The 25,382-nt window shown below is 34.8% G+C and overlaps 5 protein-coding genes across 12 annotated transcripts; 2 read left to right on the forward strand and 3 right to left on the reverse strand.

Moving 5' to 3' along the window:
* The first annotated feature begins 4,600 nt into the window (after window positions 1-4,600).
* Window positions 4,601-9,764, forward strand: LOC107917485 (uncharacterized). The gene is made up of 5 exons (XM_041106364.1): window positions 4,601-5,416; window positions 5,493-5,557; window positions 5,672-7,507; window positions 8,313-8,442; window positions 8,706-9,764. The coding sequence occupies exons 1-5, from the start codon at window positions 5,260-5,262 to the stop codon at window positions 9,434-9,436; spliced, it is 2,919 nt and encodes a 972-aa protein (XP_040962298.1). The 5' UTR covers window positions 4,601-5,259; the 3' UTR covers window positions 9,437-9,764.
* A 201-nt stretch (window positions 9,765-9,965) lies between these two features.
* Window positions 9,966-11,026, reverse strand: LOC107916684 (uncharacterized). Its single transcript, XM_016846018.2, has one exon. The coding sequence runs from the start codon at window positions 10,907-10,909 to the stop codon at window positions 10,130-10,132; it is 780 nt and encodes a 259-aa protein (XP_016701507.1). The 5' UTR covers window positions 10,910-11,026; the 3' UTR covers window positions 9,966-10,129.
* Window positions 11,027-12,304: 1,278 nt separating this feature from the next.
* On the reverse strand, window positions 12,305-12,769 carry LOC107917486 (uncharacterized). Its single transcript, XM_016846835.1, has one exon. The coding sequence runs from the start codon at window positions 12,767-12,769 to the stop codon at window positions 12,305-12,307; it is 465 nt and encodes a 154-aa protein (XP_016702324.1).
* Window positions 12,770-14,725: 1,956 nt separating this feature from the next.
* Window positions 14,726-21,740, forward strand: LOC107916686 (plastidic glucose transporter 4). Of its 8 annotated transcripts, XM_016846023.2 has the most exons (15): window positions 14,726-15,002; window positions 15,114-15,404; window positions 16,170-16,284; window positions 16,731-16,798; window positions 17,210-17,342; window positions 17,428-17,527; window positions 17,617-17,729; window positions 18,642-18,735; window positions 18,847-19,000; window positions 19,652-19,798; window positions 19,962-20,035; window positions 20,422-20,510; window positions 20,623-20,737; window positions 21,033-21,079; window positions 21,160-21,740. In XM_016846023.2, exons 2-15 carry the CDS (start codon window positions 15,146-15,148, stop codon window positions 21,164-21,166), a joined length of 1,515 nt encoding a protein of 504 aa, XP_016701512.1. In that variant the 5' UTR covers window positions 14,726-15,002; window positions 15,114-15,145; the 3' UTR covers window positions 21,167-21,740. The 8 variants fall into 8 exon arrangements, with proteins under 8 accessions (XP_016701512.1, XP_016701511.1, XP_040962299.1 ...); XM_016846022.2 differs by lacking the exon at window positions 21,033-21,079 and having other exon boundaries at window positions 21,080-21,740; XM_041106365.1 differs by lacking the exon at window positions 21,033-21,079 and having other exon boundaries at window positions 15,136-15,404; window positions 21,080-21,740.
* A 100-nt stretch (window positions 21,741-21,840) lies between these two features.
* LOC107916687 (uncharacterized) lies at window positions 21,841-24,452 on the reverse strand. Its single transcript, XM_016846025.2, has 4 exons — window positions 24,202-24,452; window positions 23,213-23,273; window positions 22,681-22,870; window positions 21,841-22,144 (listed from the first exon to the last, which is right to left on the reverse strand). The coding sequence occupies exons 1-4, from the start codon at window positions 24,322-24,324 to the stop codon at window positions 22,102-22,104; spliced, it is 417 nt and encodes a 138-aa protein (XP_016701514.1). The 5' UTR covers window positions 24,325-24,452; the 3' UTR covers window positions 21,841-22,101.
* Between the last annotated feature and the right edge of the window lie 930 nt (window positions 24,453-25,382).

The following is a 25,382-nucleotide window of genomic DNA, read 5'->3' on the forward strand; positions in this document are numbered from 1 at the left end:
GTAACATTATATCGGGAGATGTGCGGGGCGACGCGACCGAGGAGAGCAAACATCGGAGGTTGCCTATCACTACTGCAATCATGGGCACTGTTTCGCTTTCCATTTCTACGTCCTCGAGTGAACCACGCATATACATTCCCACTCGTAATGAGGTAAATTTTATATTACATTTTGGAATTATTATGTAGATTTTGTAAGAGTAAAAGTATGCTAAAAATTTATTTAATTAGGTGGAACCATCCAGCAAGTTATCGTGGATTACCGTCTGAACTTAAAGATATACGGCTTCTATTGGAGCAACGGTTGGAAGCAGAAGTAAGTATTATTGCAAATAGATATTTCCATACATTCGCTAGTCGATTGATATTTAGTATTTAGTATTATGTATATAACTAATATTTCTATCATGTCCATATAGTTTCAATGGACACCATACGAGGATCCGACAATTCGGACAGTAATCCCGGGAGAGTTTTTACAAAATCCAAACGCTTGGCACGCGAAAGTGGTGTTGATCAACTATGCAACTGTGGAGCCCCACCAGACAGATAGAGTGCTACAACAGTTTGGATGTAGACAACCGATTCCTGCAGACCTTGAGGTGTTTGACGATCACCACAAAATCGACCTTCGGCTATTAGGTACGGATTAGCCTAGATACTGGTTCGAGTACACGGAAATGTGTGAAAATCGGCATGAATATCTACCTACTCGGGAACAAATCATCGTTCTGGAGTTAGCGTGCGTTCCAGAATACATGCCATGATTTAGGATCCATGGCAAGCCGTATTTACTTACGCCAGAGGAGAGGCAGCGTGTCGGAAGGGAAAGTCGTGGGCCTCTAAATCCAAGACGACAAGACTACGAAGGCAGCCCCTCAACGAGGCCCAGACAGTCACCCGGCTTATCATCAGCGGCCATGCAATCACCGTTCCCAACGAGAGCACCGACGCAGTCACCTGACACAGCAATTCAACAGATGATACCCACGCAATCGCCTTTCCCTATGATGCCAAGTGTGTTTCCTAGCCCTTATATGTACCCTAACCCTTACATGTATCCTTTTCCGAATCCTATGGCAGGTTGGAGCCAAATGCCCGGTTCAGCTCCATTTCCTGTTATGCTGAGCGGACCGCCGATAGCTAGGCTAGCGGCACAGGAGAGATCGCAAGGGGGGCCGTTCGGGAGCTCTCCTTTTTACCAATCGCCACCAACGTATGGCTTTCAAACACCGTCGCCATTCATGATGCAAACACCTCCACATACACTATTCTTTGAAGGTGGATCATCGTCCCAAGTCCGACAACCAGATGCCGAACCGGAAGAACCACAATCACCACCGGAGGAAGAACAACCGCTGTCGTAAGCTAGAGGAAGGAGGAATCCAGTGCGTAACCGTCGATGGCCGCCATGTGGAACCGAATCCCCCGGGCATAGACATTGATTGCCGTATTTAAATTTATTATTTGATGTAATAAAATAGAAGTTTATTTGATGTAATACACATAGAAATTTTTTCGAGTTATTTTGATATTATTTGATATAATAAAATAGAAGTTCTATTTGATGTAATAAAAACCCTAATTTAATTAAAAACCCTAACCATAACCTAACTTAATTAAAAACCCTAACCCTAACCTAATTTAATTAAAAACCCTAACCATAACCTAACTTAATTAAAAATCCTAACCCTAACCTAATTTAATTAAAAACCCTAACCCTAACCTAATTTTACATAATTTGATAATTTTACTAACCATTAACACAATTTTTGGACTTAATAATTTTACATAATTTGATAATTTTACTAACCATTGACACAATTTTTGGAATTAATAATTTTACATAATTTGATAATTTTACTAACCATTAACAAATTTTTTTTGGCTTAATAATTTTACATAATTTTACATAATGTTAGATTTGGTAAAATGTTTTTGGATGTTCCGTATTTTGTAACCCGCTAACCGAGTGTCAGCCAGGGGTCGTGTATACATCTCGAAAACCGAACGGAAGTACATCGGTTGGCGACGTAAATTGTACATATAACTCAATATAAGTTGCTCCACTAGCAAGATGAGTCTCAACCATTGCCTCCAAGCTACGAGCACCTTTTATGTCGAACGAGTCATATGTCACCGGATCAACACAAGAACAAAATTGATATGTGATTGACAGAACTTTCATTGGCATCGTTCCGAAGATTTTACGCCTAATTCTTTTACGAAGTTCTGTCAAATCTATGTTCTGGTTAAATGACAGTCGCATCGTATTCTCCGACAAAAAAAACAACACCATTCTCGGTGTGGCAAACCTCACTATCGTAGTAAATAACAGCACTAATACGTTCACTCATTTTGAAACTCTAACTTTCTTAGCCTCTCTAAATTGTTTCTGCTATGACTTATGCATTCTAAGAATATTTTCTGCCTAATTTATAGCCTCAGCCCAAACTTGCTATTGTAGCAAAATCGCGTCCAAGAGGGCGCGATTTCACAATTCCTTCTCAAATAGCATTATGGTAGAAGCGATTTTATACTATTTGCTCAGAAATGTAAAAAAAATATTTTTTACATGACCAACTGTAGCAAAATCGCGTCCACGAGGGCACGATTTCACAATTTCTTCTCAAATAGCATCCTGGTAGAAGCGATTTTATACTATTTGCTAAGAAACGTCAAAAAAAATTATTTCTTACATGACCTACTGTAGCAAAATCGCGTCCAAGAGGGCGCGATTTCACAATTTCTTCTCAAATAGCATCCTGGTAGAAGTGATTTTATATTATTTGACCAGAAACGTCAACTCGAAATAATTTATTTCGGGACCTAAAAATCCTAAAAAGCCTGAACCCTAAACCCTAAAAGCCAAAAAAACCAAACGTGAAAACGACGTCAAAATCGCGTCCCGCGGAACGCGTTACGTGTCAGGGCATCGCGTCCACGTCAGCGCGACCTGCTGACGTGGACGCGATGCCCTGACACGTACCTTGACATCGCGCTGACGTGGACGCGATTTCCCGAAAAATGGACCATTCCGGTAAATAATTAAAAAATCTGTCCATTTTGATAAATTTTGAAAAAAACAACTTTTTTTGATAAATTGCCCGTAAAGCAACATTTCGTTTTCACACCTCCATTATTATTATTATTGATTTGCGTTATTAATGTAAAGTCCTTTATTGAGCATCTATATTATCTATATTATTATTCACACAAAAGCAGTAAATGAGAATATATATATTTATTTTTTTTATATTAAATTAAAAAATAAAAAAATTAAATCTAAAACATCCTTTCAATCAAACCATTTGAGTGAAAGTGATATTTTGAATTTGTATATCATTGACATGGTTGTTTTCATTCACATTGTGTATGCATCCCGTTGGTTTTGATATTATAAGTATAAAGTAGATTTATATGATTGAGTGCTAACTCAAAACATTGGTAGATTCACTTACCTTTTTCATGTTACCTGTGTTCTATACTTAAAATTTTTTAATTTCTATTTTTTGTCAATGTAATATTTTAAGCTGCTAATTCCACGTAAATTTGGACAAAGTTGAGAGAAGGAATTATTTATTTTTTATAATAAGCCTAAAATACAAAGTAAAAGAAAATAGAAAAATGGGAAAGATTAGGAGAGATGCGTGTAAAGAAAATAGATATCCGTAAAGACAGCGGAAGGTAGGGAGACAGAGAGACGTAGACTTTGTACATCACACACAGCCTGTCCCCTCTGTTTCCTTCCTTTTTTTTGTCTTTTGTCATTCATGACTCCAAGTAGTATTACCCTTATTATGTATTTGTGTATTATCTAATCATGTTGTATTTAAATTCTCATTTTAAAAAAAAATCATATTATTTTTAATAAAATTGTAAATGGGGATACTAGAAAATTTTTGTATAATAATATTCAATTTATTATTCATTCACGTTGCATTTGATTTCATGTGCATATTTTTCAATTAAACAAATAATAGAATTTTATTTCGTGTAACTAATTTGCTGGTCATAGTTAAACTATATAAACTATTTTGTAATTACAAAAAATAAAAAAAAATTCAAACATTAATTAAACTTCAAATGAAAATAAAATATATTAAAATTTAGCACATCTATTTTCAACTTTATTATTGAAATACCAATACAAATGTGATTTAAAATTGAATAATTTAAATTAAAGTGAAAGTATAATTTATGATGAAGAGATTTTTGTGAAAATCTAAGGTCAATCATCTAAATAAAAGGATTTTTACAAGAATGAAAAATTAATAATAAAATTAAAATATTATTGAATACAACAGCACACTGTCCATTTCAAATTAAATGATGATAGTATTTATGATGTTCATTCAATAAGGTTTGAAAAGGAAAACAAGTACTAAGATTGAAAAAGAAGGAAATGTTGACAATTCTTAAAATGGTTTGGAATTAGTATTTCTAAAAGGGTTAAAATGAATTTTTTTAAAAGTTGGAGGACAAACAAAGTTATTTGCCTTATAAATAGTATTGGGATATATTTACATATACTTGAAATTGACATTAAGGGTAATTATGTGTATTTTTTTACTTAAAAAAACACTTTTTGTCGTTGGATTTGACAGACAAATTGACCACAAACCAGAAGACCCTTTAGCAGTGCGCGTGAACCTGATCTGCAGCAGCGACCGCAGATTAGGCGCTTTCAGAGCTCTCTCTTTTCACTGCCGAATCCACACTTTGATCAGTTCCATCCAAAATCCCTTCCATTTCCTCGGTCTTTTCAAATCCAATAATCCACCCCCCTTTTCTATCCCATAATTCCTTCTCGTTTTTTTTCTGAATCGAATCATTTTACCTTTGCGTCAAGACATGTAAATAGTAACACTAGAAAGCGAAAAAAAAACCTCCTCTTTTTCTCTGCTCATCTCTTTCCTGTCATTTTCTCGCTGCTCTTCTTTGGCACTCCATTATTGTACGGCCTTTTTTTTCCTGTTTTTTCTTCGTAGATTCCTCTTGTTCTTTTCCTGCATTGCTCCTTTTTCGTCACTTTCGGACCCTTTTCATTGCTTTGTTAAACTTAATGGCTCTTTCCATTTCTCTTTGTTCTTCAGTAGGTTTAGCTTTTTCTTTAGTAGGTTGGATTTGGAATGGGGTTGGTTTTGATTGTTTGTCAAAATGATTAAAACATAAACTTTTTTTTCTGGTTATTAGGTTTTTTTTTGGATTTTTAATAATTTTCTAGGTGTTTATTTTTTGAGTGTCGGTGGTAAGAAAAATGAATGAACAAACGGGGAAAACGCCGTCATCTCTGGCTATAACGGAGAAGAAGCCTCATAGGTCTGGTGGTTGTGTTGGCATTTTCTTTCAACTCTTTGATTGGAACAAAAGATTTGCGAAGAAGAAACTTTTCTCGAGAAAATTACTCCCTCCTAGTAAGTTTTTTTTCTTTATTTTTTTAAAAATTATATTTTTTAATTGAATTTATAACCAACTGTCGTTGTTTCTCAGCTCGTACCAAAGCTTCAAAGAGCTTTGGAGGAGATGAAAAAATGCCCAAATCCAAGCTGCATTTGGTATGTTCTTGGAAATTTATTAGATTTTTTTTTGTGTATTTTAGTTCATAAATTAGTCATTTATTTTGCTAATATAATGATGGAAAATTTGATGTTAATGATGGATTTTGGTAGATTGCTGATGAGAACAGTGGGGGTTTTCCTAATGTGAAGAAAAATGGTAAACACTTTAGTGAAGTGGATCAAAAGCATGAAATGAAAGCTCCTGGTTTGATTGCTAGGCTAATGGGATTAGAATCCATGCCAGCTTTGAATAGAGATAAGTCCCATAAGAAATCCAAGATTTTAGGTAGTAATCCTGATGCTAAAGATGAGAAAATTGTGATTTCTCAATGTGGGAACAGTGGGAAAGATTTGGATTTAGCTAAGGGTAGCTCAAAAATCGAGCCTCGACCTCAGAAGATTCAGAAAATAGGGCCATATGATAGACGGATGGTCACTAGATTTGGAGCTGAGGCGTTGCAAATTAAGAGTGTTCTGTTGCGATCGAAGAAGCATCCTCATCATCATCAAAAGTTTGTTTCTCCGATTAAGAGTCCAAGGATTTCTTCTGCACGCAATGCCTCTAGGACATCGAGGTTGATCGATGCAGCTGCAAAAATTTTGGAACCAGGGTTGCAAGCTACTAGTAGATCGAAATATACTCTTGCTTATCCGAGTCCTACTTCTTATTCAAGTAAGAATGAGGTTGTAACTGAGGCAATTGTTTCACCAGATATGTTGGAACAATCGCCTTGTAATGTTAGTGCTGGTAAGTCTTTGGTTGGCCCAACATCATGCAAGAACTGTGGCAATTTGCTCGATGTCGTGGAGTCTAGAGGAAAGTTGGAGGATCAGCAGTTTGTTTGTCTGTCCTCTGCGCCAAATTTTGTAGATGCTTCTTTGCATGGATTAGAAAAGAGTTGGCCAAGGTCTTCCCCGACCTTGTTCGATCAAGGGAAAGAGGTAGCTTTTCAGAGAAGCCACGACCAACCATTATCTTTTACTGGTCAAGAAGAGGACATTGTTCAGTCTGGTAATGAACCTGATACATTTAGAAAGGACGCTAGAGCTCAAGCTCAATGGCATTCAACAAGTCAACCTGGCAAATTTCAAAAGAATGAAAAGTCTCCTGTTGGTTTCAAGCCGAGGAATCAAAGTCAGAATCATATATCGTTAGACAGGGATAGAATCCCAGCAAAGGCTAAACTAAGTACTCTTCGAAGTAGGAAAGCTGCTTCTGGTGCAAATGCTGTTGGTGGGGTCAAAGATTTTGTTGCCCTGAACAGAAGCTTAAGTAGTCACACCCGACATAGAGTGCCAGTCAAAGTGGATAGCTCTCCTGTTGACATCGAGAGAAAATCTTGCAGTGGCCAACATGATTCCTTGTCTCAGTTAAGGTCTCCGGTAAGAAAGAGGAAAACACATATTGTTAATGGGCAAGCTGAAACTGAAGGTTTCATCAATCCAGCAATTGGAAAAGAAAGAAACAGTAAATGTAAACCGGTGACTAGACGAGAAATGGTACATGGAGCTGGTAGTATAGATCAGACATGTTCTAAAAGCATATCAACGTGCCGAGAAACTGGTAAGGGAGCCAAGGACAAAAATGATACAGATATTATTTCTTTCACATTCAGTTCTCCATTAAAGCAAAAGCACAGCATTTCCACAAAACTGAAAAAGGACCAAAATGAAAGCATTGCCCTCCAAAGAAGTGAAATGATGGAAAACAATTATGGAGAAACATCTTTGCCGAAGAACATGCCGCTAACAGGAGATGCTTTAAGTGTTCTTTTGGAACAAAAGTTGAAGGAATTGACCTCTCAAGAGGAGGATGAGCAGAAAACCGGCTGTACTCTACCAAAGAGATCAACTGCCATGATTCTGCAGGAGCTAATTTCTGCTTTAACTTCAGGGAAGGCTAACTCTCGGAATGGTCACCTTTTCAGTTCAGATATTGGTTCCAAGGTTGGTATTTATATCTGAGGCACTTAAATCTCCTTCCACTGGTTTATGTGGTTCTCGATGAAATGTATACTCTTTTCGAATTTGATGTTTTCTTGGTCACAACTTGCATTTTTATGTCTGTTACAGCGAAAAGTGCCTCAATAATTCTGGGGTAATGCATATTTCCAATAAAATGCATGTAAGAACCTCAGCAGTTATATTCCTTGAGCAGGATCAGTGTCCCCGATCCAGGGTATAATATCCCCACCCTGCGTAGGAAGAGCAAAAACAAAGTTGTCTTGTACTGATAGTTAAGATTTTGAAGGACCTTTTTCAAGGTATTACATTTGGATAAATAAGCTACCTGTTGCTCCTGAGGTGGTAAAATTAATTTAAGAATTAGCTTTGTCTTTATGAATTCGATTAATTGGAGTTTGTCAATTCCGCAATTTAACTCAAAACTGTCAATTCCGCAATTTAACTCAAAACTTCACCTCATATTCAACCCATTTGAATTGAAGCAAGATTGGTGTAGCATATTTCCTCCATAAAAGAAGATTGATGTAGCATAGCTACAGTTGTTTCAGATTGAAGGTCATTGACTTGAGTCCTTCCCTGTAATCTTTACGGATGTTCATATTTGATAGGTATCATGCAACTGTCAAAGAGTTTATATTGTATATATCTAGTTTTTAATTTACTTGATAGACAATTATTCCAGAAATATGATGACCCCTATTTTGTGTTTTGCTTGAGGGTTTGTGCATGTGATAGCAGCTATTGTTGCCATTTATATTTCTTTTTAAAATTTATTCTCTTGTCTTAGACTGAAGCAAAGGCTGAAGGGACTTTAGTCGGGTATACTAGCCATGGTGATCATTTTAGTCCTGGTTCTGTTCTTGAAGCTTCATTTTCGAATGATAGTTGTGTTTCCAGCAGCCTTGACGAAAGCTTAGGTAAGGAAAAAAACCAAATTCTAAGCCTTTAACGCACCCTTGTATTTTTCGTTTGTCAAGAAATGTGTATGCTATTCAAGGAACTTGTTCGGTATCGTAGTAGTAGAAAATGCAGACTAATATGAGTTCATGCACTTCTTTGATTAGATCGGCTTGATGATTTATTTTCCATACCACCTTAATACTGTGTTTTTTCTGTTCCCTTCTACGAAAATCATAGATGATTCATGTTAGTGCCTTTTCATTTTTACCTCTTGGTCCAGGACATAGGTTACAACCAGATTCCATGGGTTACTTGTACAATGAACCACAACCAATGGAACCACAACTAATGGAACCTGATGTGGATCTTCTGGATTCTGCAACTTCATTGGACAAAGTGACAAATGTTAGTGAGATGATCATCGATCTTGTCAACCGAATATTTGTTTTGATGCATGTTGTCAGTAACTTTGCTCTTGGATTATCCGATGACAAGCTTATCCATTGTAAGGAGGTTATCTTAAAAGCTGAACTGTTGTTCGGAAATTTGACTCCCTGGGATTTGGATGGGACAGATGATTTTTTCTTGGCACCCTATATACACGAAGAAGTTGAAACTCTTGTAGCTGCCACGCGGGTAGATTTTAAATCTGTTCTTGGTATTGAACAGATCAAAGAAAACTATCAGCTTAGAGGATTTCTTTTTGACTGTGCAATAGAGTGTATAGATTCCAAATACAGTCGTTATTGTAACTCCGGATTCAGAGCATGGGGAAGTCTTCCATATTGCATGAACTCAGGAAAGCTGATTCGAGATGTTGCAGATGAAGTTAGAAGGTGGACAAAACTGGCTGGGATGGTACCTGATGAACTAATAGAATGGGAGATGAGTTATTCACTTGGGAAATGGACAGATTTTGATATCGAGGCATACGAAACTGGTGCTGAAATGGGCTGGGATATTGTTCAAACTTTAGTTGATGGAATGGTAGACGACCTGGTTTCCTCTTGAATTGCATACATGCCGCATGATCTGTGAGTATCTTTTGTAAATCATGTTGACATGCTATCTCACTGAATTATATTTTCCATTTCTGATAAAGAAACAAGCTGGTAAATTTGTAAAAATGGGTCATAGATGGGAACCATGTTACTCTGACTTTTTCATTTCCCACGAATTATCTGTGTCCGAGTAACATAGGAACGGATGGAGGATGGTATTTTTGCTTGGGGCCATTGGAGAGTATTGTATGAGCATTTGTACCTGTATAATCTTTCATCTTCAATGTAACTTATAACTCTTCTGTAACAAATGATTAGCTTGAAGAACTACTCATTAATAGTTGTTGCCTAAATTGGAAGGTAAAGATCCCTTCATTTAATGGTCTATTTGTTAAGGACTATATGATTTGTGTGGTATTTTAGTAGCTTGCGAGCCTCAAGTATATATCTTGTCGGGATTTCTCAAAAAAAAAAAAAGATTACATAAATCAAATGGACTAAACCCGGATTTAATAATCCACAAAGAAATATCAGCAATATAATACCGAATAGAAAAGCTATTCTTATATTTGCACTCAACATGTAAACATAACAAACCAAGCAATGAAAGAATTTTTTTTAACCTCGAATCTCTCTAAAACGTGGAAACTAAGTACCAATAAACCTTGAAATTCAGAGCTTTTTTTCTTGTTTCCTTTCTTCCCTACATTAATCTGGCTCTACTCTTCCCTCCCCTGTTTACGCCATTAATGGCGTTCAATTCTTCAATACTTGCATAACTCTTCCTCGCCATCGCCAACCGTGCCTTCTTCTTCTCCCCTGCATTTGCAGACTGACTCCCTTTCGAATTTGACCAATACTTTCCACTAGCCGGCGGTGTCAGTTCATTCCCGCCGGTAACAGGCGGCTTCCGGTTCTCTTTCCTTAACACGGCGGCAAAATCCGGCACTGATTGAGCCAAAAAAGAGGGATCTTTACTAGAAACCCCTGAATTTGAACTGAACTTCACTTGTTTCTTCGTTGGGGTTCGCTTCATTTCAGTTTCTTCCCATTGTAGTTGCTTCGAATTCGAAAACACCCCATTCGCTTTCGACCAACTCTTTTCCGTTTTAGGCGGCGTCGATTCAACCCCACCGTTAACCGGCGGCTTCCTGTTTTCTTTTCGTAAAGCGGATGAAAAATCAGGCACCGATTGAATCAAAACAGAGGACCTTTTCGTGGAAACCCCCGAATTTGAACTGAATTTCACTTGTTTCTTCACTGGGGCTTGTTTAACTTCCATTTCTTCCCATTCTTGTAGCTTCTCAAACTTCATTCTGAGCTTGCTTTCTCTCAAATCTGCATATGCTTGGTATCTGGGACCTCTTTCCATAACATGATTCAGTGAGTGAATGAGAGAAATAGGATCCAGGGAATAGAAAATTGGTTGAAAAGAAGGATTTGAAAGATGGGTTTGGTGCAGAGAATCGATTGTGTCGGCCATTTTTGATGAACTTGAAGGTTTTTTCTTTCTCCTGTTTTTTGCAGAAATGAAATGAAGAGAGATTTTGAGTTTGCAACGGTCAAATAAAAAGAGAAGGAAGAAAAACAAAGAGGATTTATTGATTGTAATGTTAAGAGTGATTTTATTAACATGGTCTCCAACGTTCTGATTTTGACGTGGGTCCCAATTGGGGTTAGGGAATATTAATCAGCCGTTACATTTCATTGCTTCATTTATACATGCCTAACACCTGTTGGTTTTTTCTTTTTTTCTTTTCTATAATGAATCATTTTCTTTTATTTACAATGACGGATCTTTTAATCCAACAAAGAAAATCTATACAGTATGTACTATGTAGACCGCATAAAGGTTTCTGGTTGTTCTTGCGGCATGTTCAATCACAGGAAACAAGCAACCTACATCAAATGATATCATTTGATACTATCATTGTACAAAAGAACTCTCTGGCATAGTATGCAACTATAAAATCAAAGTTACCTGAAAAATGCCGTGGAACAAGAACATTCTAATCAACTGGTGAATGTATGCGATGATAGTCTCCCGTGCTTCTTCAACCTACTAAATTTATACCTTCTTGTCATTGTAGAGCCGTCGAGCACGAGGAACACCAAGCATGAGCAAAGTAAAACAAAACTAATTTATACACATGGTAATGATCATTAAGTCATAAGAATGAAAAATAAAAAGGTCGTCTTATTCAAAACTCCAATTATGAAATCCCTTCTCTCCCACTTCACACCTCGGAACGCGAGGAAATGTTCCTTTTTTTTAAGGTACTCCTGAGAACAGAACCAATGGAGACGAGGTGGCGCCTGTAGCTCAAAGGATTAGAGCACGTGGCTACGAACCACGGTGTCGGGGGTTCGAATCCCTCCTCGCCCACAACCGGCCCAAAAGGGAAGGACCTTTCCCTCTGGGGGTAGGAAAATCATGATCGGGATAGCGGACCCAATACTATGGAACTTGGGCGTGGGTCTTTTGCCGAAATGGAGTGACCTTTTATTTATTATTTATCTTATATTTACTTTTCTATTTTATATTTATATATAGTATTACCGGCCAAAACAAATTAAAATTAATATATATTGATTTACCATGCATAATATTATTCAATCACATGATAATGGTCATTAGTGTTCAAACTAGTCACCACCATGCATAATATTATTCAATCAATCATAATAAACTCAAAAAAAAAAGTATCTGCTTCAAAAATAATAATAAGTCCTTAAGAATAAGATGAAGATATTGAATATTAATAATAAATTTCTTAGCCAAAGTTTGCCAATTTTATTGTGATCTTATTCTTCTTTGATCCAACTATGGTGATCCAACTATACTAGGTAAGCGGGGTGAGGGTTCTTCATATTCATCTCATCCAGTGGCTTGGATTTCTTCTAGCGGAATCGAAAACCAATCAATCTCCTTAGTATTGTCTTTTTCTTCATTTTCATTATCTGTAAGGGACTTTATTTCCGAGAAAAGTTCAGAGTCAATTTCAGAATTCCAGTTAATATTATCTATATACAAATCTGCTACGTTACTTGGCAACTTGTTCTCGCAAGGAAAACCATGATAAATTTCCCAAAATCTTTGTTTAGCTTCTTGGAAAGCTGTTAAACCAGCCGAATCCTCCCATTCGAACACTTTGTCATTTTCATACAAGTTCTTTTTTGCTTCAACAAATCTTTCACATGGCATTGCACCCACTTCTATGTAGAATTTTTTCTCCCATGTAGGCAATGGTTCGGGTTTGGGATGAGTGATTCTTTGTCTGTAGTAACTTGGTCGACGATTCCCTCTTTGACGAGATGACATTCCTCTTTGATGATATGACATTTTTCTGTTAGAAAAAAAATAAAATAAGACAAATGAAAATAATGTTAGTAAAATATGAATGCCTTTGAAACGTGTAGAATACATTCCTTAAAGCTTTAATATGCCTCCAAGATGCAACGAAATCCAAGTAGAATTGTGAAAATGAAGATCAGAAAAATCATTTATATAAATACCATATAGATGCATCTTTTTGTAAAATATAATGTATCTTTTAACGAGATACCCTTTCAGAGGGTTGTATTGTTTTATAAATTAACTTTATATAAGGTTATGTTATTGTATGATAATCTTACGTACAAAGTTACGTTTATACAATATTATTATTCATTAATTAATAAGTATAATATATTTTATTTTTACAGATAATAAAAACATTTCAAATTATTTCACATTATAAATTTTTTATTTTAGTTTTTTTCATCATATTTACATTTCCAATATCATATTATATAATCAATTTGGCTGTCGCATGGGTAAATAAATAAATTTTTTTAATCAAATTTTTGTTTGTCATTATATTCAAATTTGAAGTTTTTATATATATACATATTAATTTGACATAAAACATAGGTTTGAGGTCTTCGTCCTTTTATTGTTCAATTTTGTTTTGAGAAAGGAAGTGAGATTTTGCATCATGAATCCCAAATAGTTCTAATTTTTGTATGAAAATAAGGAAGACGAAAGGATTGTTCAAGTTTATTTTGAGAAAGGAAGTGAGACTTTGCATCATGGATTTCAAATAGTTCGAGTCTTTATATGAAAGTAAGGAAGACAAGAGGATTGAACTCAAGCCTCTACTGGTGTTGCCCATTTGCTCTCTCTTCCATTTGAAAGTTAGAAAACATTCTTGGTAAAGGGTTTATGTGTATTTTCGAGACTTATTCATTAATAGTTCAAGCCCTTATAAGGCGTCGTTCTCTCGTTCACCTTCACGATTGAATAGGTTGGGGGCTTATTATTTAAAGGGATGATATATAATTTCGCCTTTGAATTTGTTTATTTGTACCTAGTTGGTTTTTAAATTTTTTTTTATCTAGTTAGTCTGTGAACTTGTATTTCGTCAACTAGGTTGGTCCATTCACACTAACATCGTTAATTTATATTGATGTGACATTTTTAGTCAATCTGATTGTGGCATATAACAATCTCTTAAAATGTAACGTGGCAAACATAATATATATATATTTTAATTTATGTTTGTCACATGGACCTTTGGGTAATATCACGTAAGCACAACTAACAATATTAGTGTTAAAGTACTAACTTAATTAATGGAATACAAGTTCAAGAATTAATTAGATCCAAAATAAAAAATAAAAAGCCAACTAAATATAAATAAACAATTCAAGGACCAAATATATATTAACTCTTATTTACAATATCACTTAGAGTCTTGTTGATTGATTTGGTGTTTCGTCCAACGTATGCCCTTTTGTATGTGTGTTTATTTTTCTGTGTTTCATCTATGGAATTTCATGTTTGAAATTTTTTTTTTAATTAAGTTCAATTTAAATAAAGAAAAGTTAGAAAAAAAACGTATAATATTATATATAAATTTTTTTTATACATAATATTTTGATTTAATTTAATTTTCATTAATTATCAAAATAAATATTTATATAATATAATTTTATATTTATATATTGCATATATAAATATATTTATTCAACATACAAAATATAATGCATTTATTTCTTTAATTATATAAAATTAAATTAAAATTAAAATTTTACATATACATTTAAATCATAATTAAAGTTTGAAGTATATAATTACATAAAATAAAAGTTTAGTATTAAATTACATATTAAATAAAAATATGTAGTTTTAATATTTATTCTAAAGTTAAATAAAAGAGAAAAAAAATACATAGACGGTCACCGAAGGAAGGGGCCCCACGTGCGCCAAAGCCGTCGCCAACGCAACTGAAAATCTAAATCCAAAATCCCTGCCACGTAATCACAGTTCAATGGAAGCAAACAAACATCCACTGATCTCAGTTTCCATCTGCATTTTTTTCTTTTCTTCAATTTTTACACTTCGATTCTCTGGAATATAAATTCAAATTAATTTAGCTTTCTAGAAATGGAAAGGAAAAAAATGAAAAGTAAAAGAAAGAGAATAATAATCAATTGAATTTTCCACCAAATTTGTTCGACGGATTTTTCCGAGGGTTTCCATCAGAATTCCACCATCCAAACAGAACTCAGAAATTGGCTCGTCTTTGGATTCGGTAAATCTCATCCTCATTTCTCACTTATTCGGTTTTTTTTATATTTATTTCTGGATTTAATGCTCTTCCTTTTCGCCTTTTCGGACTGTTTTTTACTTGTCGGTTGAACAGTCTTTATCGTTTGGTGAATTAGCTAATTCAGAATGCAGGCATCAACACATTTAATCAAAGGAAATTTAGAGGTTAAGATTTCAAAACGGAGAGATCTGCCTTGTTTTCGTGAATTTAAGGAAAGGAAGTCAACTTTGACTCGTAATCTTTGCATCCGAAGGGGTTCTATTTGCAGTGGTTTAACCTCTGGTGCCGTTTCAATGGGAGCTGAGCTCGCACGTGCTAGAGATAATGTTGAAACCGTCGCTCGCTCTTTGATCAAATTTCGATCTGTCAAAGCTCAAGCTTCAGGTTTCTTTCTCTCTTTTTTATAATGTTATTAATCACATATTTAGAATATTCTAATTTGCTCCCGAGAATTCCCCACATTTTAAAAAATGTTATTAATCACATATTCAAAATATTTTATGCATATGAAAAATGAACTTTGGACGCAAGTTTGGTCCTTATTTGAGCAACCCCTAAAAGGTTTGGCTCCCCTTTGAGTATTTAGCCAAATTTTAACTTTGACATTTTTGGAGTATTACTTTGTTTTGCATCAAAAAGTGCTTGGTGATTCGGAACATAAAATTGAAGTCGCAAAAACAATGGCCAAAGAAAAGCCAAAGGGAATTTTGTTTCTTTTGCTGGTGATGAGTAAATCGTACAAATTTTTATTTCATGAGGTTGGAGGTGGCCATATATTTTCTATAGCACCATGAAGATGGTGTAGGCCTGTAGGGGATAGCTAGTTAGATTTTTTTATCTTGCAGATGTATTAACTGACTTGTTCTTATGTCCAATGCTATTCTTTCCACTAAAATACATTAATCTGTGCTTGGTTATATTGGTATTGATGGATGTATACTAGTTAGATGCTTCCTGCTAGATATGATTAACTGGCGTGTTTGTCTGTTGTTGGAAGAAGACGTACTGTACTTCCTATTAAAATTTATCACCCATGCATGGGTCATTTTCTATGCATCTGAGACTCTTTATAATAATTGCAAAAGAAGTTAGTCTTTACAATTGCTTCTCTGCATCTGTACAAATGTCAAATGGAACACTAAAATGCAGGTGGAGATGTTGAGGATTTGGCACCAATCAACCCTCATGAGACATCTACTGGGACGGTTTTACCATTTGTTGGCGTTGCTTGCTTGGGAGCTATATTATTTGGTTACCATCTAGGGTATGTTCCAGTTAAATTGAGAAGGAACATCCTCTTTTTTCTTTTGGGTTCTAAACTTGTCATTTTACTGTTGTTAGCATCTAAGTGATATACTTCAGCAATCTGTGCTGTGGAGACATATAGTATGCTCTCCAGAAATATCAAAGCTTCACAGAGGTTGATTATGGTTTATTTATGCGAGTCCCAAAAACTCTGTGGTGCCTGCAATGATGGATGGTTGTGAATGTTCCGGTATTTTGTAAATATTTGAACACTGCAGTTGACTCCTTCCATTGGTTATATTCTAGAAAATAATACTTGTACTGGAATTTAAGCAAAGAATTCATAATCAATATTTTGGCAGGTGGCCCGCTACATTTTTTATGCTTATATGTTTGTGGATTTGTGCATGGCTTTTGATAATGCTACACTTGTGTAATCTTGCCCCTTTGTTTTTCTTTCTACAGGGTGGTAAATGGTGCTCTTGATTATCTATCTAAGGATCTGGGAATTGCTCAAAATGCTGTCATGCAAGGCATGCATCATGATCTTTAGTTACCATGCTTCAATCTCTGCTTTCTTTTCCGTTACATTTCTTTGTTGTTGTTGGTTGTTTTTTTTTTCCTGAAATATTTTACGTGTGTATTCTGGTGTCTGATAAGTCAAATTCCCATAGCACATTTAGTGCCGAAGATCATTTAGTGAAATTTAAGTGAAATAAAGGTCATTCAACTAACACATTCCATCCATCTCTTCTGGTGTCCTTTGTTTATAACAGTGAAGTGGCTTCACATGTAATCATTCATGCAATGTCACAAGTTGTTGGCTTGCTGTTTTTCCCTCTTCTTTTCACTTTTGATTATTTTGATTATATGCCTACTCTTTAAGTTGTCCAACTTTTGTAATGACCAACTAGCATATAATGCTGTTACGTTAATTTGGATAGGATGGGTTGTCAGCACCCTCCTTGCTGCTGCTGCAGTTGGTTCATTTACTGGAGGAGCACTGGCAGATAAGTTTGGCCGGACAAGGACTTTTCAATTAGATGCCATTCCACTAATCATTGGAGCAGTTCTTACGTTCGTGTCATTTCATTAACTATTAGCTTCTTAACTCTCACAACTTTGCTGCAAACTAATATTTCAAAATGACGTGAATGTTCAGTGCTATAGCACAGAATGTCCAGACTATGATAATTGGCCGCTTACTGGCTGGTATAGGTATTGGTATAACATCTGCTATTGTGCCACTTTACATATCTGAGGTAACATTTTCTGATCTTTATTGTTTGCTTAATTGCTTTGATTTTCTAGCTTTCTGGAAACAGCTGCTTACATTCTTTCTATTTGTCAGATCTCACCAACTGATATCCGTGGTGCACTTGGATCTGTAAACCAACTTTTTATATGTATTGGGATTCTTGCAGCATTGGTGGCTGGATTACCTTTATCACGGAGCCCAGTATGGTATATTATCCTAGCACTTCTATAACATGTTTGCTATGAACATATCATGTCATTTGGCATTTGCTATGTTAAATTGTTTCTTTCACTATATGTCTAAAAACTGCTGAGCATGCAATATCATGTGCATCCTGAGAGATTGCCTCTTCTAACTTTTATTAAGAATTTTAGTGAAGTGTCTAAAATCCGTGCTTCAATTTGGTACAAATGCAGAGACACTTGAAAGTTCTTTCTTTTACATAACCATATTTGGTTGTAAATTTTCCCTTTCTAGTCTTGAATACCTTTCTCCCTATCATTTGCACCTGTTGATGGAAAATTATGGAGGATTTACTTGCTTTGCTGCATTTATATATATATGTATATATATATTAAATTTGTTTCCTTCGTATGTTTTGTTGGTGCAAAGGCATGATGCCTGACCAATAAGTCATGGGTGGAAAGGATAAAAAGTAATATTTCTTTTGGTAATCTGGTAAAAGGAAAAAAAAAACACAATGGTGTAATATGATTCATGTGGTCTATGGTGTGGGATTAGGCTTCTTCGTCTTCCATCATTTACTGTCATTATACCATAATAGTTGTGCGACCCTGAGCATTTGTATCCATGATAGGTGCGTGCATACCTCAAAACTGCTTGGCCCAAATCCCCCTTCCCCAAAAAAGTTGTAATAAAAGAAAGCTCCATCCTACTAGTTGGAATGTCTAGTTTTTTCATATTCTTTCCGATCAATCTTTATTTTCTATCTGTTTCTGTCTTCATGAGATTGAGTTAATAGGTCAACGTAATGCCTTCATCACTATACGCATTAATTTTATGTATTATGTGCATTGGATTTCTTTTGCAATTAAAATTTGTGTCTGCTTAAGCATTTACCATAACTGTTTTGATCTTTTTTAGTTATTTTCCTATAGGTGGAGGGGAATGTTTGGTCTTGCTGTTATCCCTTCAATTTTATTGGCTCTAGGAATGACATATTCCCCAGAAAGTCCTCGGTGGCTGTTCCAGGTTTCTTATTGAGCTATTCAGTCTATTTTACAATTTTGTTCATCTCACATTGATATCTATATATATTTTTATAATATCGACTATTATTGATTAAATACATCAACTTTGCAGCAAGGGAAAATTTCTGAAGCAGAAAAATCTATAGGAACACTATATGGGAAAGAAAGAGTTCCTGAGGTTATGTATGAGTTAAGGACTGCAGGTCAGGGTTCTACAGAACCAGAGGCAGGATGGATTGATCTATTTAGTAAGCGATACTGGAAAGGTATGCGTGAATATTGAAAGCTAACTGTAACTGAATATCGAATATTTGTAGTGCTATAAGGCCCATAGATAACTATGTCCCTAATAGTATTGCTAATGGACACTACCAGTAGGATCAGATGGTAATCTCTGAAAATTATAGTATTTCATTTTAAAAATATTGTAGCACATAAAAAATGAACTTGAAGGGTCTATGTTCTCAAAACATACTGGCAATTAGTATACTCTTTGTTTCTGAAGAGTTGTTACAGCACCAGTCAATCTAGTTCTTTTTGGTTACCGAATGATGATGAATAATTAATGTCAGGGCTTGGGTTTTGTTTAAAACTTTATTGAAAAATAATAGATTTTGTTCAATCACCATCACCACTTTCCTTGCCTTACCATAGTTTTGTCTTAATGCCTTAATGGGCGTAGGTTCTGTTTAATCATCATCACCACCTTCCTTGTCCTACCGTAGTGTTGTCTTAATGCCGTGATGATTTATAATGATGAACTTAAGGGCTGAGGAGGTAATATAATTTCTTTTATTTGAACCTTATGTCTTCTTAAATTGAAATAGTATGGATTTCTTCTGGTTATTGAATCACAGCTCATATACTTTCTATTGTATCGTGGTAATTTTCATTCTCAACTTTATTTCCTGCTGCAGTTGTGAGTGTTGGCGCTGCACTTTTCTTCTTCCAACAGTTTGCTGGGATAAATGCTGTAGTTTATTATTCTACAGCTGTCTTTCGTAGTGCTGGAATTGCATCTGATGTTGCCGCAAGTGCTCTTGTTGGTGCATCAAATGTCTTTGGTAAGTCTTTTAACATTTTAAAAAGCATATGTTATTTGGGGGAGGGGGGACCGACATTCATGTAGGACATTTAATGTATGTCACTTCGACTCTTTATTCTCTTGAAGTACCCATGTTTGACACCTCTATTTAAAACATATCTGGACATGTGAAATTCTTGCAGGCACAGTTATTGCATCCTCTCTGATGGACAGACAAGGAAGGAAAAGTCTTCTAATCAGAAGTTTTTCTGGAATGGTAGGCTTTTCATTTTTTTGTAAAGGTTCATTCTTTCAAATCGGAGAGTATGGGTTCTATTGTTAAACTCTTAAATTGCTTATGGTTCTTTTTCTTCTACATTATAACCAAGTTTCTTAAACTGCAAGTAATTTTACCTTGATGTAATCAAGTTTTGGGCTAGAGATCCTAGCACACAGTGTTGTTATTATTGATGTTGTTTCTGCCAATATTGATGGCATTAAATTTTAAAACATGATGGGGATATTAATTTGGTTGAGATGAAATGTGAAGCTCACAATTACAAAATGATATGATGCATGGTTTTCTCATCAGATTCTCTTATAACTAACAAATCTTTTCTTTTTTCCTTGTCATGTTCTTCGGTTTCCATTTGGCTTGTGAAGGGTGCTTCAATGTTGCTGCTTTCATTGTCATTCACTTGGAAGGTTCTTGCCCCCTACTCTGGCATTCTAGCCGTTGTTGGGACTGTTCTGTGAGTTAACACCTTTTCTTGCAATTAATGAATCTCCTCAAAGCTTCTAATTGTTTTGATACCTCCAAATGACCAGCGAGAATTAAAGCTGGCTTCCTTTTCTTTTACACAGTTATGTCTTATCGTTTTCACTTGGCGCTGGTCCTGTGCCTGCTCTTCTTCTTCCGGAAATATTTGCTTCCAGAATTAGAGCAAAAGCAGTGGCTTTATCGCTTTGCATGCATTGGGTAAGTTGCGATAAAAAATTGGCCCAAACATTTTGAGACATATGTACATTGGCATGTATATCCCTGCAAGCAAATTCACATATAGATACTTTGATATGAGACGATAATCATAATGTGACAATGGTTCTTTCTAAATATGACTTTCTCCATTGCATAGATTTCCTTTAAAAGAACATGATATGAAATTTTTTGCCGATTTTATCAAGTATTCTTGATGTTATGGCTGCATTCATCTTTCAATTGGGTATTTCTCGCTTTCATGTTGGAACCTTTTTTTTATTTTCTAATGTAACAGATATCAAACTTTGTCATCGGCCTGTATTTCCTGAGTGTTGTGGACAGGTTCGGAATCAGTGTAGTGTATTTGGTATTCGCCGCCGTCTGTCTTCTTGCTGTCTTGTTTATGGCTGGTAATGTTGTAGAAACTAAGGGGCGATCATTGGAAGAAATTGAGCTTGCTCTTAATCCGACAACTTGATTCAGAGAATAATCTCCGCGACTTGTTAATGTTCATCCCATGAAGTGCAGTCACATGGATTGTTTCCGTTATCTTGGTAAGACTTTTTTTCCACAGATCTTTGGGTACGCTCTGATAGTAACCTGCATTGGTGTTCTAGGCTTCTAGCGCTTGGTAGAAGCTGACTGAGATTTAGGAACAGGATTTTTCTTGGTTTGGTCTCTCAGTAATAAGAATATGCAAGCTTATGGTTTTGTTTTACAAAAAGTGGTATTGACTTGGGAATAAGAGAATGGGAAACCTGTTGGACTTTACCTCGTAAGGTTGATTATATAAATAAATTGAATTCAGATGCAAGCATATGTTATTTAGTTTCCTCCAAGAAATCGTCATTTCCAAGAAGTTGTCGAGATTAATTTTCCTGCTTTGTAAAATCTTCATCCCTTTTAATCTCATTTCAGTACTTGATTTCAGAAATGTTGGATATGAGTATGTAAATGTTCCATTTTGAAGTATTTTTTTAATGTAGTTGGAAAATTCTTGCAAGGTTATATCTCTATATTTTGAAGGTTGCTGCTCCTTACAATTTTAAGCAATATAATACACATTGTAGTAACTTTTCAATAATCAAGAAAACACGTTCAAATCTTGAGATGGTTGATTCATTCTGAAATTAGACTTGATATATTTCAAGTTTGATTTTAACCTTTTACTTGAGTTAGAATAAAAGGATTTACTTGTGCTACGTTATCCTTTGTTTCATAGTCCTAGCGCTATTTACATTCATCAAATTAAGAATTTTCGGATGCACAACTATCATATGCCTCAGAGGTGCCATAATCCGAAAAGGAAATAAGAGTCGCAACAATAATTACTCAAAGAAGCTGTACTTTCTTCAGAAATAAATCTACATGTTGGCTTTCCTTTCCCATCTTTCCTTTGTATCAAGCCTGTGAACAAACCATAACATAGGAAATTGTTAATATACTAGACAATATGTCAAATGGAGTAGCAATTCATGATGCTACATAAGAGTTATGTTATCCGTACTCAAGAATGAATTTTTGATATGGACATATGTCTGACACGAGTGTACTTAATTTACATTTTTTTTATATATTTGATCATATCTCTATATTCATATCCATATCTGAATAAATATTGGATGCAGCGTCAAACACGAGTATTTTTGAAAATTAATTCAGGTAAGTAAATAGGATATAAGCACATTAGGTGGAGCAGCAATTCTTGCTTATGAATATATTTCTCTGCAATGTTGTCTAGATTCGGGGCCTAAATATCAGATATGATATGCATCCAACACGCTATGCTCAACTTTGAGTTTTTTCATATAATTGGAGGATCATACCCCTATACTCATGTTTGGAAAGTAGAAAGTTAAAAAGAATGTCCAGGTGACATAGCTTTTTGATTAATGAATGAGTTGATGCTAAGGATCAGTCTAAGGTGAAAGTTTGAAACATACCCCCAATGCAGTTTCTGCCGCTTTTTTGTTGCAAGTTGCACAACATCATTGTCTTGCAGTGTAAAGGGATTATCATCTTCACTATGGCTCTTTGAGTTTGGAACACTTTCATCTTCAACTTTGGTGTTTGAATCTGATTCTTGAGAACATGCAGAATTCATGTATTTGGCACAAAATCTTTTGGCTTGATCTATAATTAGAAGAAACAATTGCAGATGATGAGTTATTCAGGTATTCAGCATGAAAATTTTTGGTTTGATCTACGAATAGAACAAGAGATTATGGGTGATGAACCAAAAATCCAACAATAGAAAGTTATTGATTATAGTATACTATTTTCGTGATTACAGAAGAGTCGAACACAAGTATGGATCTGAAACAGATCTATTCAAAAAAATTTCAAGTTTTTCCATGCATTTACAGGGTTCTTAGAGACTATGTTCAGATATCCATTGAACATGGGTGTAGAATACAAATACTTCCAAGAAAAATGGAGACAAGCAACATGGATGATATAAACAACAACGGGTACCTTTTGGTTTCTTGTGAATCTTTGATTTCGCTTTTATTTGTAGACGCCTCCTGTGAAGCTCCTATTACATGCAATGTTCAGGTGGTTAGAAGTAATTTATGCAGTGGAAAGAAAGATTAAGAGAATATCAGAGATAACTAATAAATGGAACATTCAAAAACCAGAAGACATCCTTCTATCCTAGATTACTCGGATTTGAGTGAGTGTCGAGTATGGATGAGTGTTCGATACGAATGTTTTAACTTTTTAAAAGCTTTTCCAAGTATTTAGGAAATTCTTAAAGGGTTATATCCTGGATATGTATCGGACATGAAAAGGAAGCAAACATATCCCAAAGCATATTAACTTTAAACAACATTGCCCATTCAACTCCTAAACAAACATACCAAATTAACAGGTTTTAAAGCCTATCAATGTCAAAGTTCTGTCTTCATCTACAAGAAAAACGAAGAGTCAGAGCAATATAGCCATCATCTCAAGTAAGCCAAAGATTTCACTGCCCATCATCTAAATTCCATAAAAAGTTACAGGGACTTGAAAAGTAATCGTAATGCAATTCTATGGTTGCTTTTTATGGATTATCATTGCTATCTACAAAATTTACATTTATTACACCCGAAATCAAGATGAACTAAAAACGCATGACGTATCTGCCAAAGATGGTAAAAGGGTTGGGGACTCGTATAGCAATCGTAATGTAATATTAGGCACAATGGTCAAGGTTTTGCTTCTTTCCGCCACTGATATTCATTACCAATATTTACTGAAATACAATTCATCACACCCGCAACAAATTAAGATAAGTTCGAAAGATTAAAAACGTGCCACTGCAATTTAAATCCATGAGAAGTGTCTAGGGTTCAGTTCCTTCAATCATAAACAAAACCCAAGATTTCACTACCCCTAATCTCGATTCCATTAAAAAAACAATCTGCTAAAAGATAAATGGTTGCTGCAAAATCATGTGAAAATCAATATTAAGAAATTACTTGGAATTTAGAAAGCTGTTGAGGAGTAACACCAACAGGCTTGAAGTTGGGTTGCAAAGAACCGGTAGAAGCGATCGCTGTTTCTCTTCTATTGTCTTCTTCTTCCTGCTTTTGATTTCCCATGTCTTCTCTCCTGCCTTTCCGCTATGCCCAACTATTAGAACCGCAAGGCGTTTGGGTTGAAACTCGGCTTGTCCAGGCCGGTTTTTGGACAAAATATATAATCTTCAATTCGGGCTGATATACCACTAAACATGTTTTCCTCACAAATTATGAAAAGTTATCTATCAAAAATTATAAAATTATCACTTAATAATTTAATTGTGTGATAATTTAAAAATATATTATGTTAATTTAATTTTTATTTTAAAATTTCTAACCTTCAATATTTACATATTGTATAATTTAAATTTTTTTGTACTTTTTCTTTTAGTTGTGATTTTTTCACCTAAAATACTAAAATTAAAAATAAAAATTCATCAACTAAATTTTATAGAAATTGTTTAAAATGTGGTGTTACCATAATCACTTTACTATTAATCATCAATGCCATATCAATATATTTTAACAGTGTTAGTTAAGTACCAACAAAACAATTATCAAATAAGTATAAATTAACAAATTCAGATAAATATGGATATAACCTTTTAATAAATATAGCAGCCTCAAGTTGAAGCTTTTTTTATTAGGTAAATTACACTTAATATTACTAAACTGTTAGGAAATTTATGTTTTGGTCACTCAATTTCAAAAAGTTATAAAATAGTAATTGAACCATTTGAAAATTTTCATTTAAGTCATTAAGCTGTTAAGGTTTGTTTTTTTAAGTCTTGATTATTGAGTTCCAAGCGGCAACTTGATGATTGGTACGGCGGATCAATCCCCATTGGTAAGTTAAAGAACATACCATAAATTCAAGTCAATTTGATGATTAATATTAGAGATCGAAGAAAACGACTATATGAATTTTGGTTCACATATTCATGAAAGTTGTTTTATATAAAAAAATGACCTGTAGTAGAGAGGGGGAAACTGTAGAAGAGAAGGGAAAAGAGAGTTATCAGTTGGTCTAAGCCATACAATAATAATTTTAATAGCCCAGTCACTTAAATAATAACATTTAAATAGTTTAGTAATAATTTAGTGAACTTTTTAAGTGTAGTTTAACTTTTTTTTTTATA

This window comes from Gossypium hirsutum, chromosome D11 (genome assembly GCF_007990345.1).
Source record: "Gossypium hirsutum isolate 1008001.06 chromosome D11, Gossypium_hirsutum_v2.1, whole genome shotgun sequence".
NCBI lineage: Eukaryota > Viridiplantae > Streptophyta > Magnoliopsida > Malvales > Malvaceae > Gossypium > Gossypium hirsutum.

Coding starts and splice junctions, on each gene's coding strand:
- LOC107917485 (XM_041106364.1), top strand. CDS start 5,260: ATGAATGAACAAACGGGGAAAACGCCGTCATCTCTGGCTATAACGGAG. Junction 5,558..5,671: donor CCAAATCCAAGCTGCATTTG/GTATGTTCTTGG, acceptor GGATTTTGGTAG/ATTGCTGATGAGAACAGTGG. Junction 8,443..8,705: donor CAGCCTTGACGAAAGCTTAG/GTAAGGAAAAAA, acceptor CTCTTGGTCCAG/GACATAGGTTACAACCAGAT.
- LOC107916684 (XM_016846018.2), bottom strand. CDS start 10,909: ATGGCCGACACAATCGATTCTCTGCACCAAACCCATCTTTCAAATCCT.
- LOC107917486 (XM_016846835.1), bottom strand. CDS start 12,769: ATGTCATATCATCAAAGAGGAATGTCATCTCGTCAAAGAGGGAATCGT.
- LOC107916686 (XM_016846019.2), top strand. CDS start 15,146: ATGCAGGCATCAACACATTTAATCAAAGGAAATTTAGAGGTTAAGATT. Junction 16,799..17,209: donor TCAAAATGCTGTCATGCAAG/GCATGCATCATG, acceptor TAATTTGGATAG/GATGGGTTGTCAGCACCCTC. Junction 19,001..19,651: donor TAGTAAGCGATACTGGAAAG/GTATGCGTGAAT, acceptor TTCCTGCTGCAG/TTGTGAGTGTTGGCGCTGCA.
- LOC107916687 (XM_016846025.2), bottom strand. CDS start 24,324: ATGGGAAATCAAAAGCAGGAAGAAGAAGACAATAGAAGAGAAACAGCG. Junction 23,274..24,201: donor AACAGCTTTCTAAATTCCAA/GTAATTTCTTAA, acceptor TGCATGTAATAG/GAGCTTCACAGGAGGCGTCT. Junction 22,871..23,212: donor GATTCACAAGAAACCAAAAG/GTACCCGTTGTT, acceptor TTCTAATTATAG/ATCAAGCCAAAAGATTTTGT.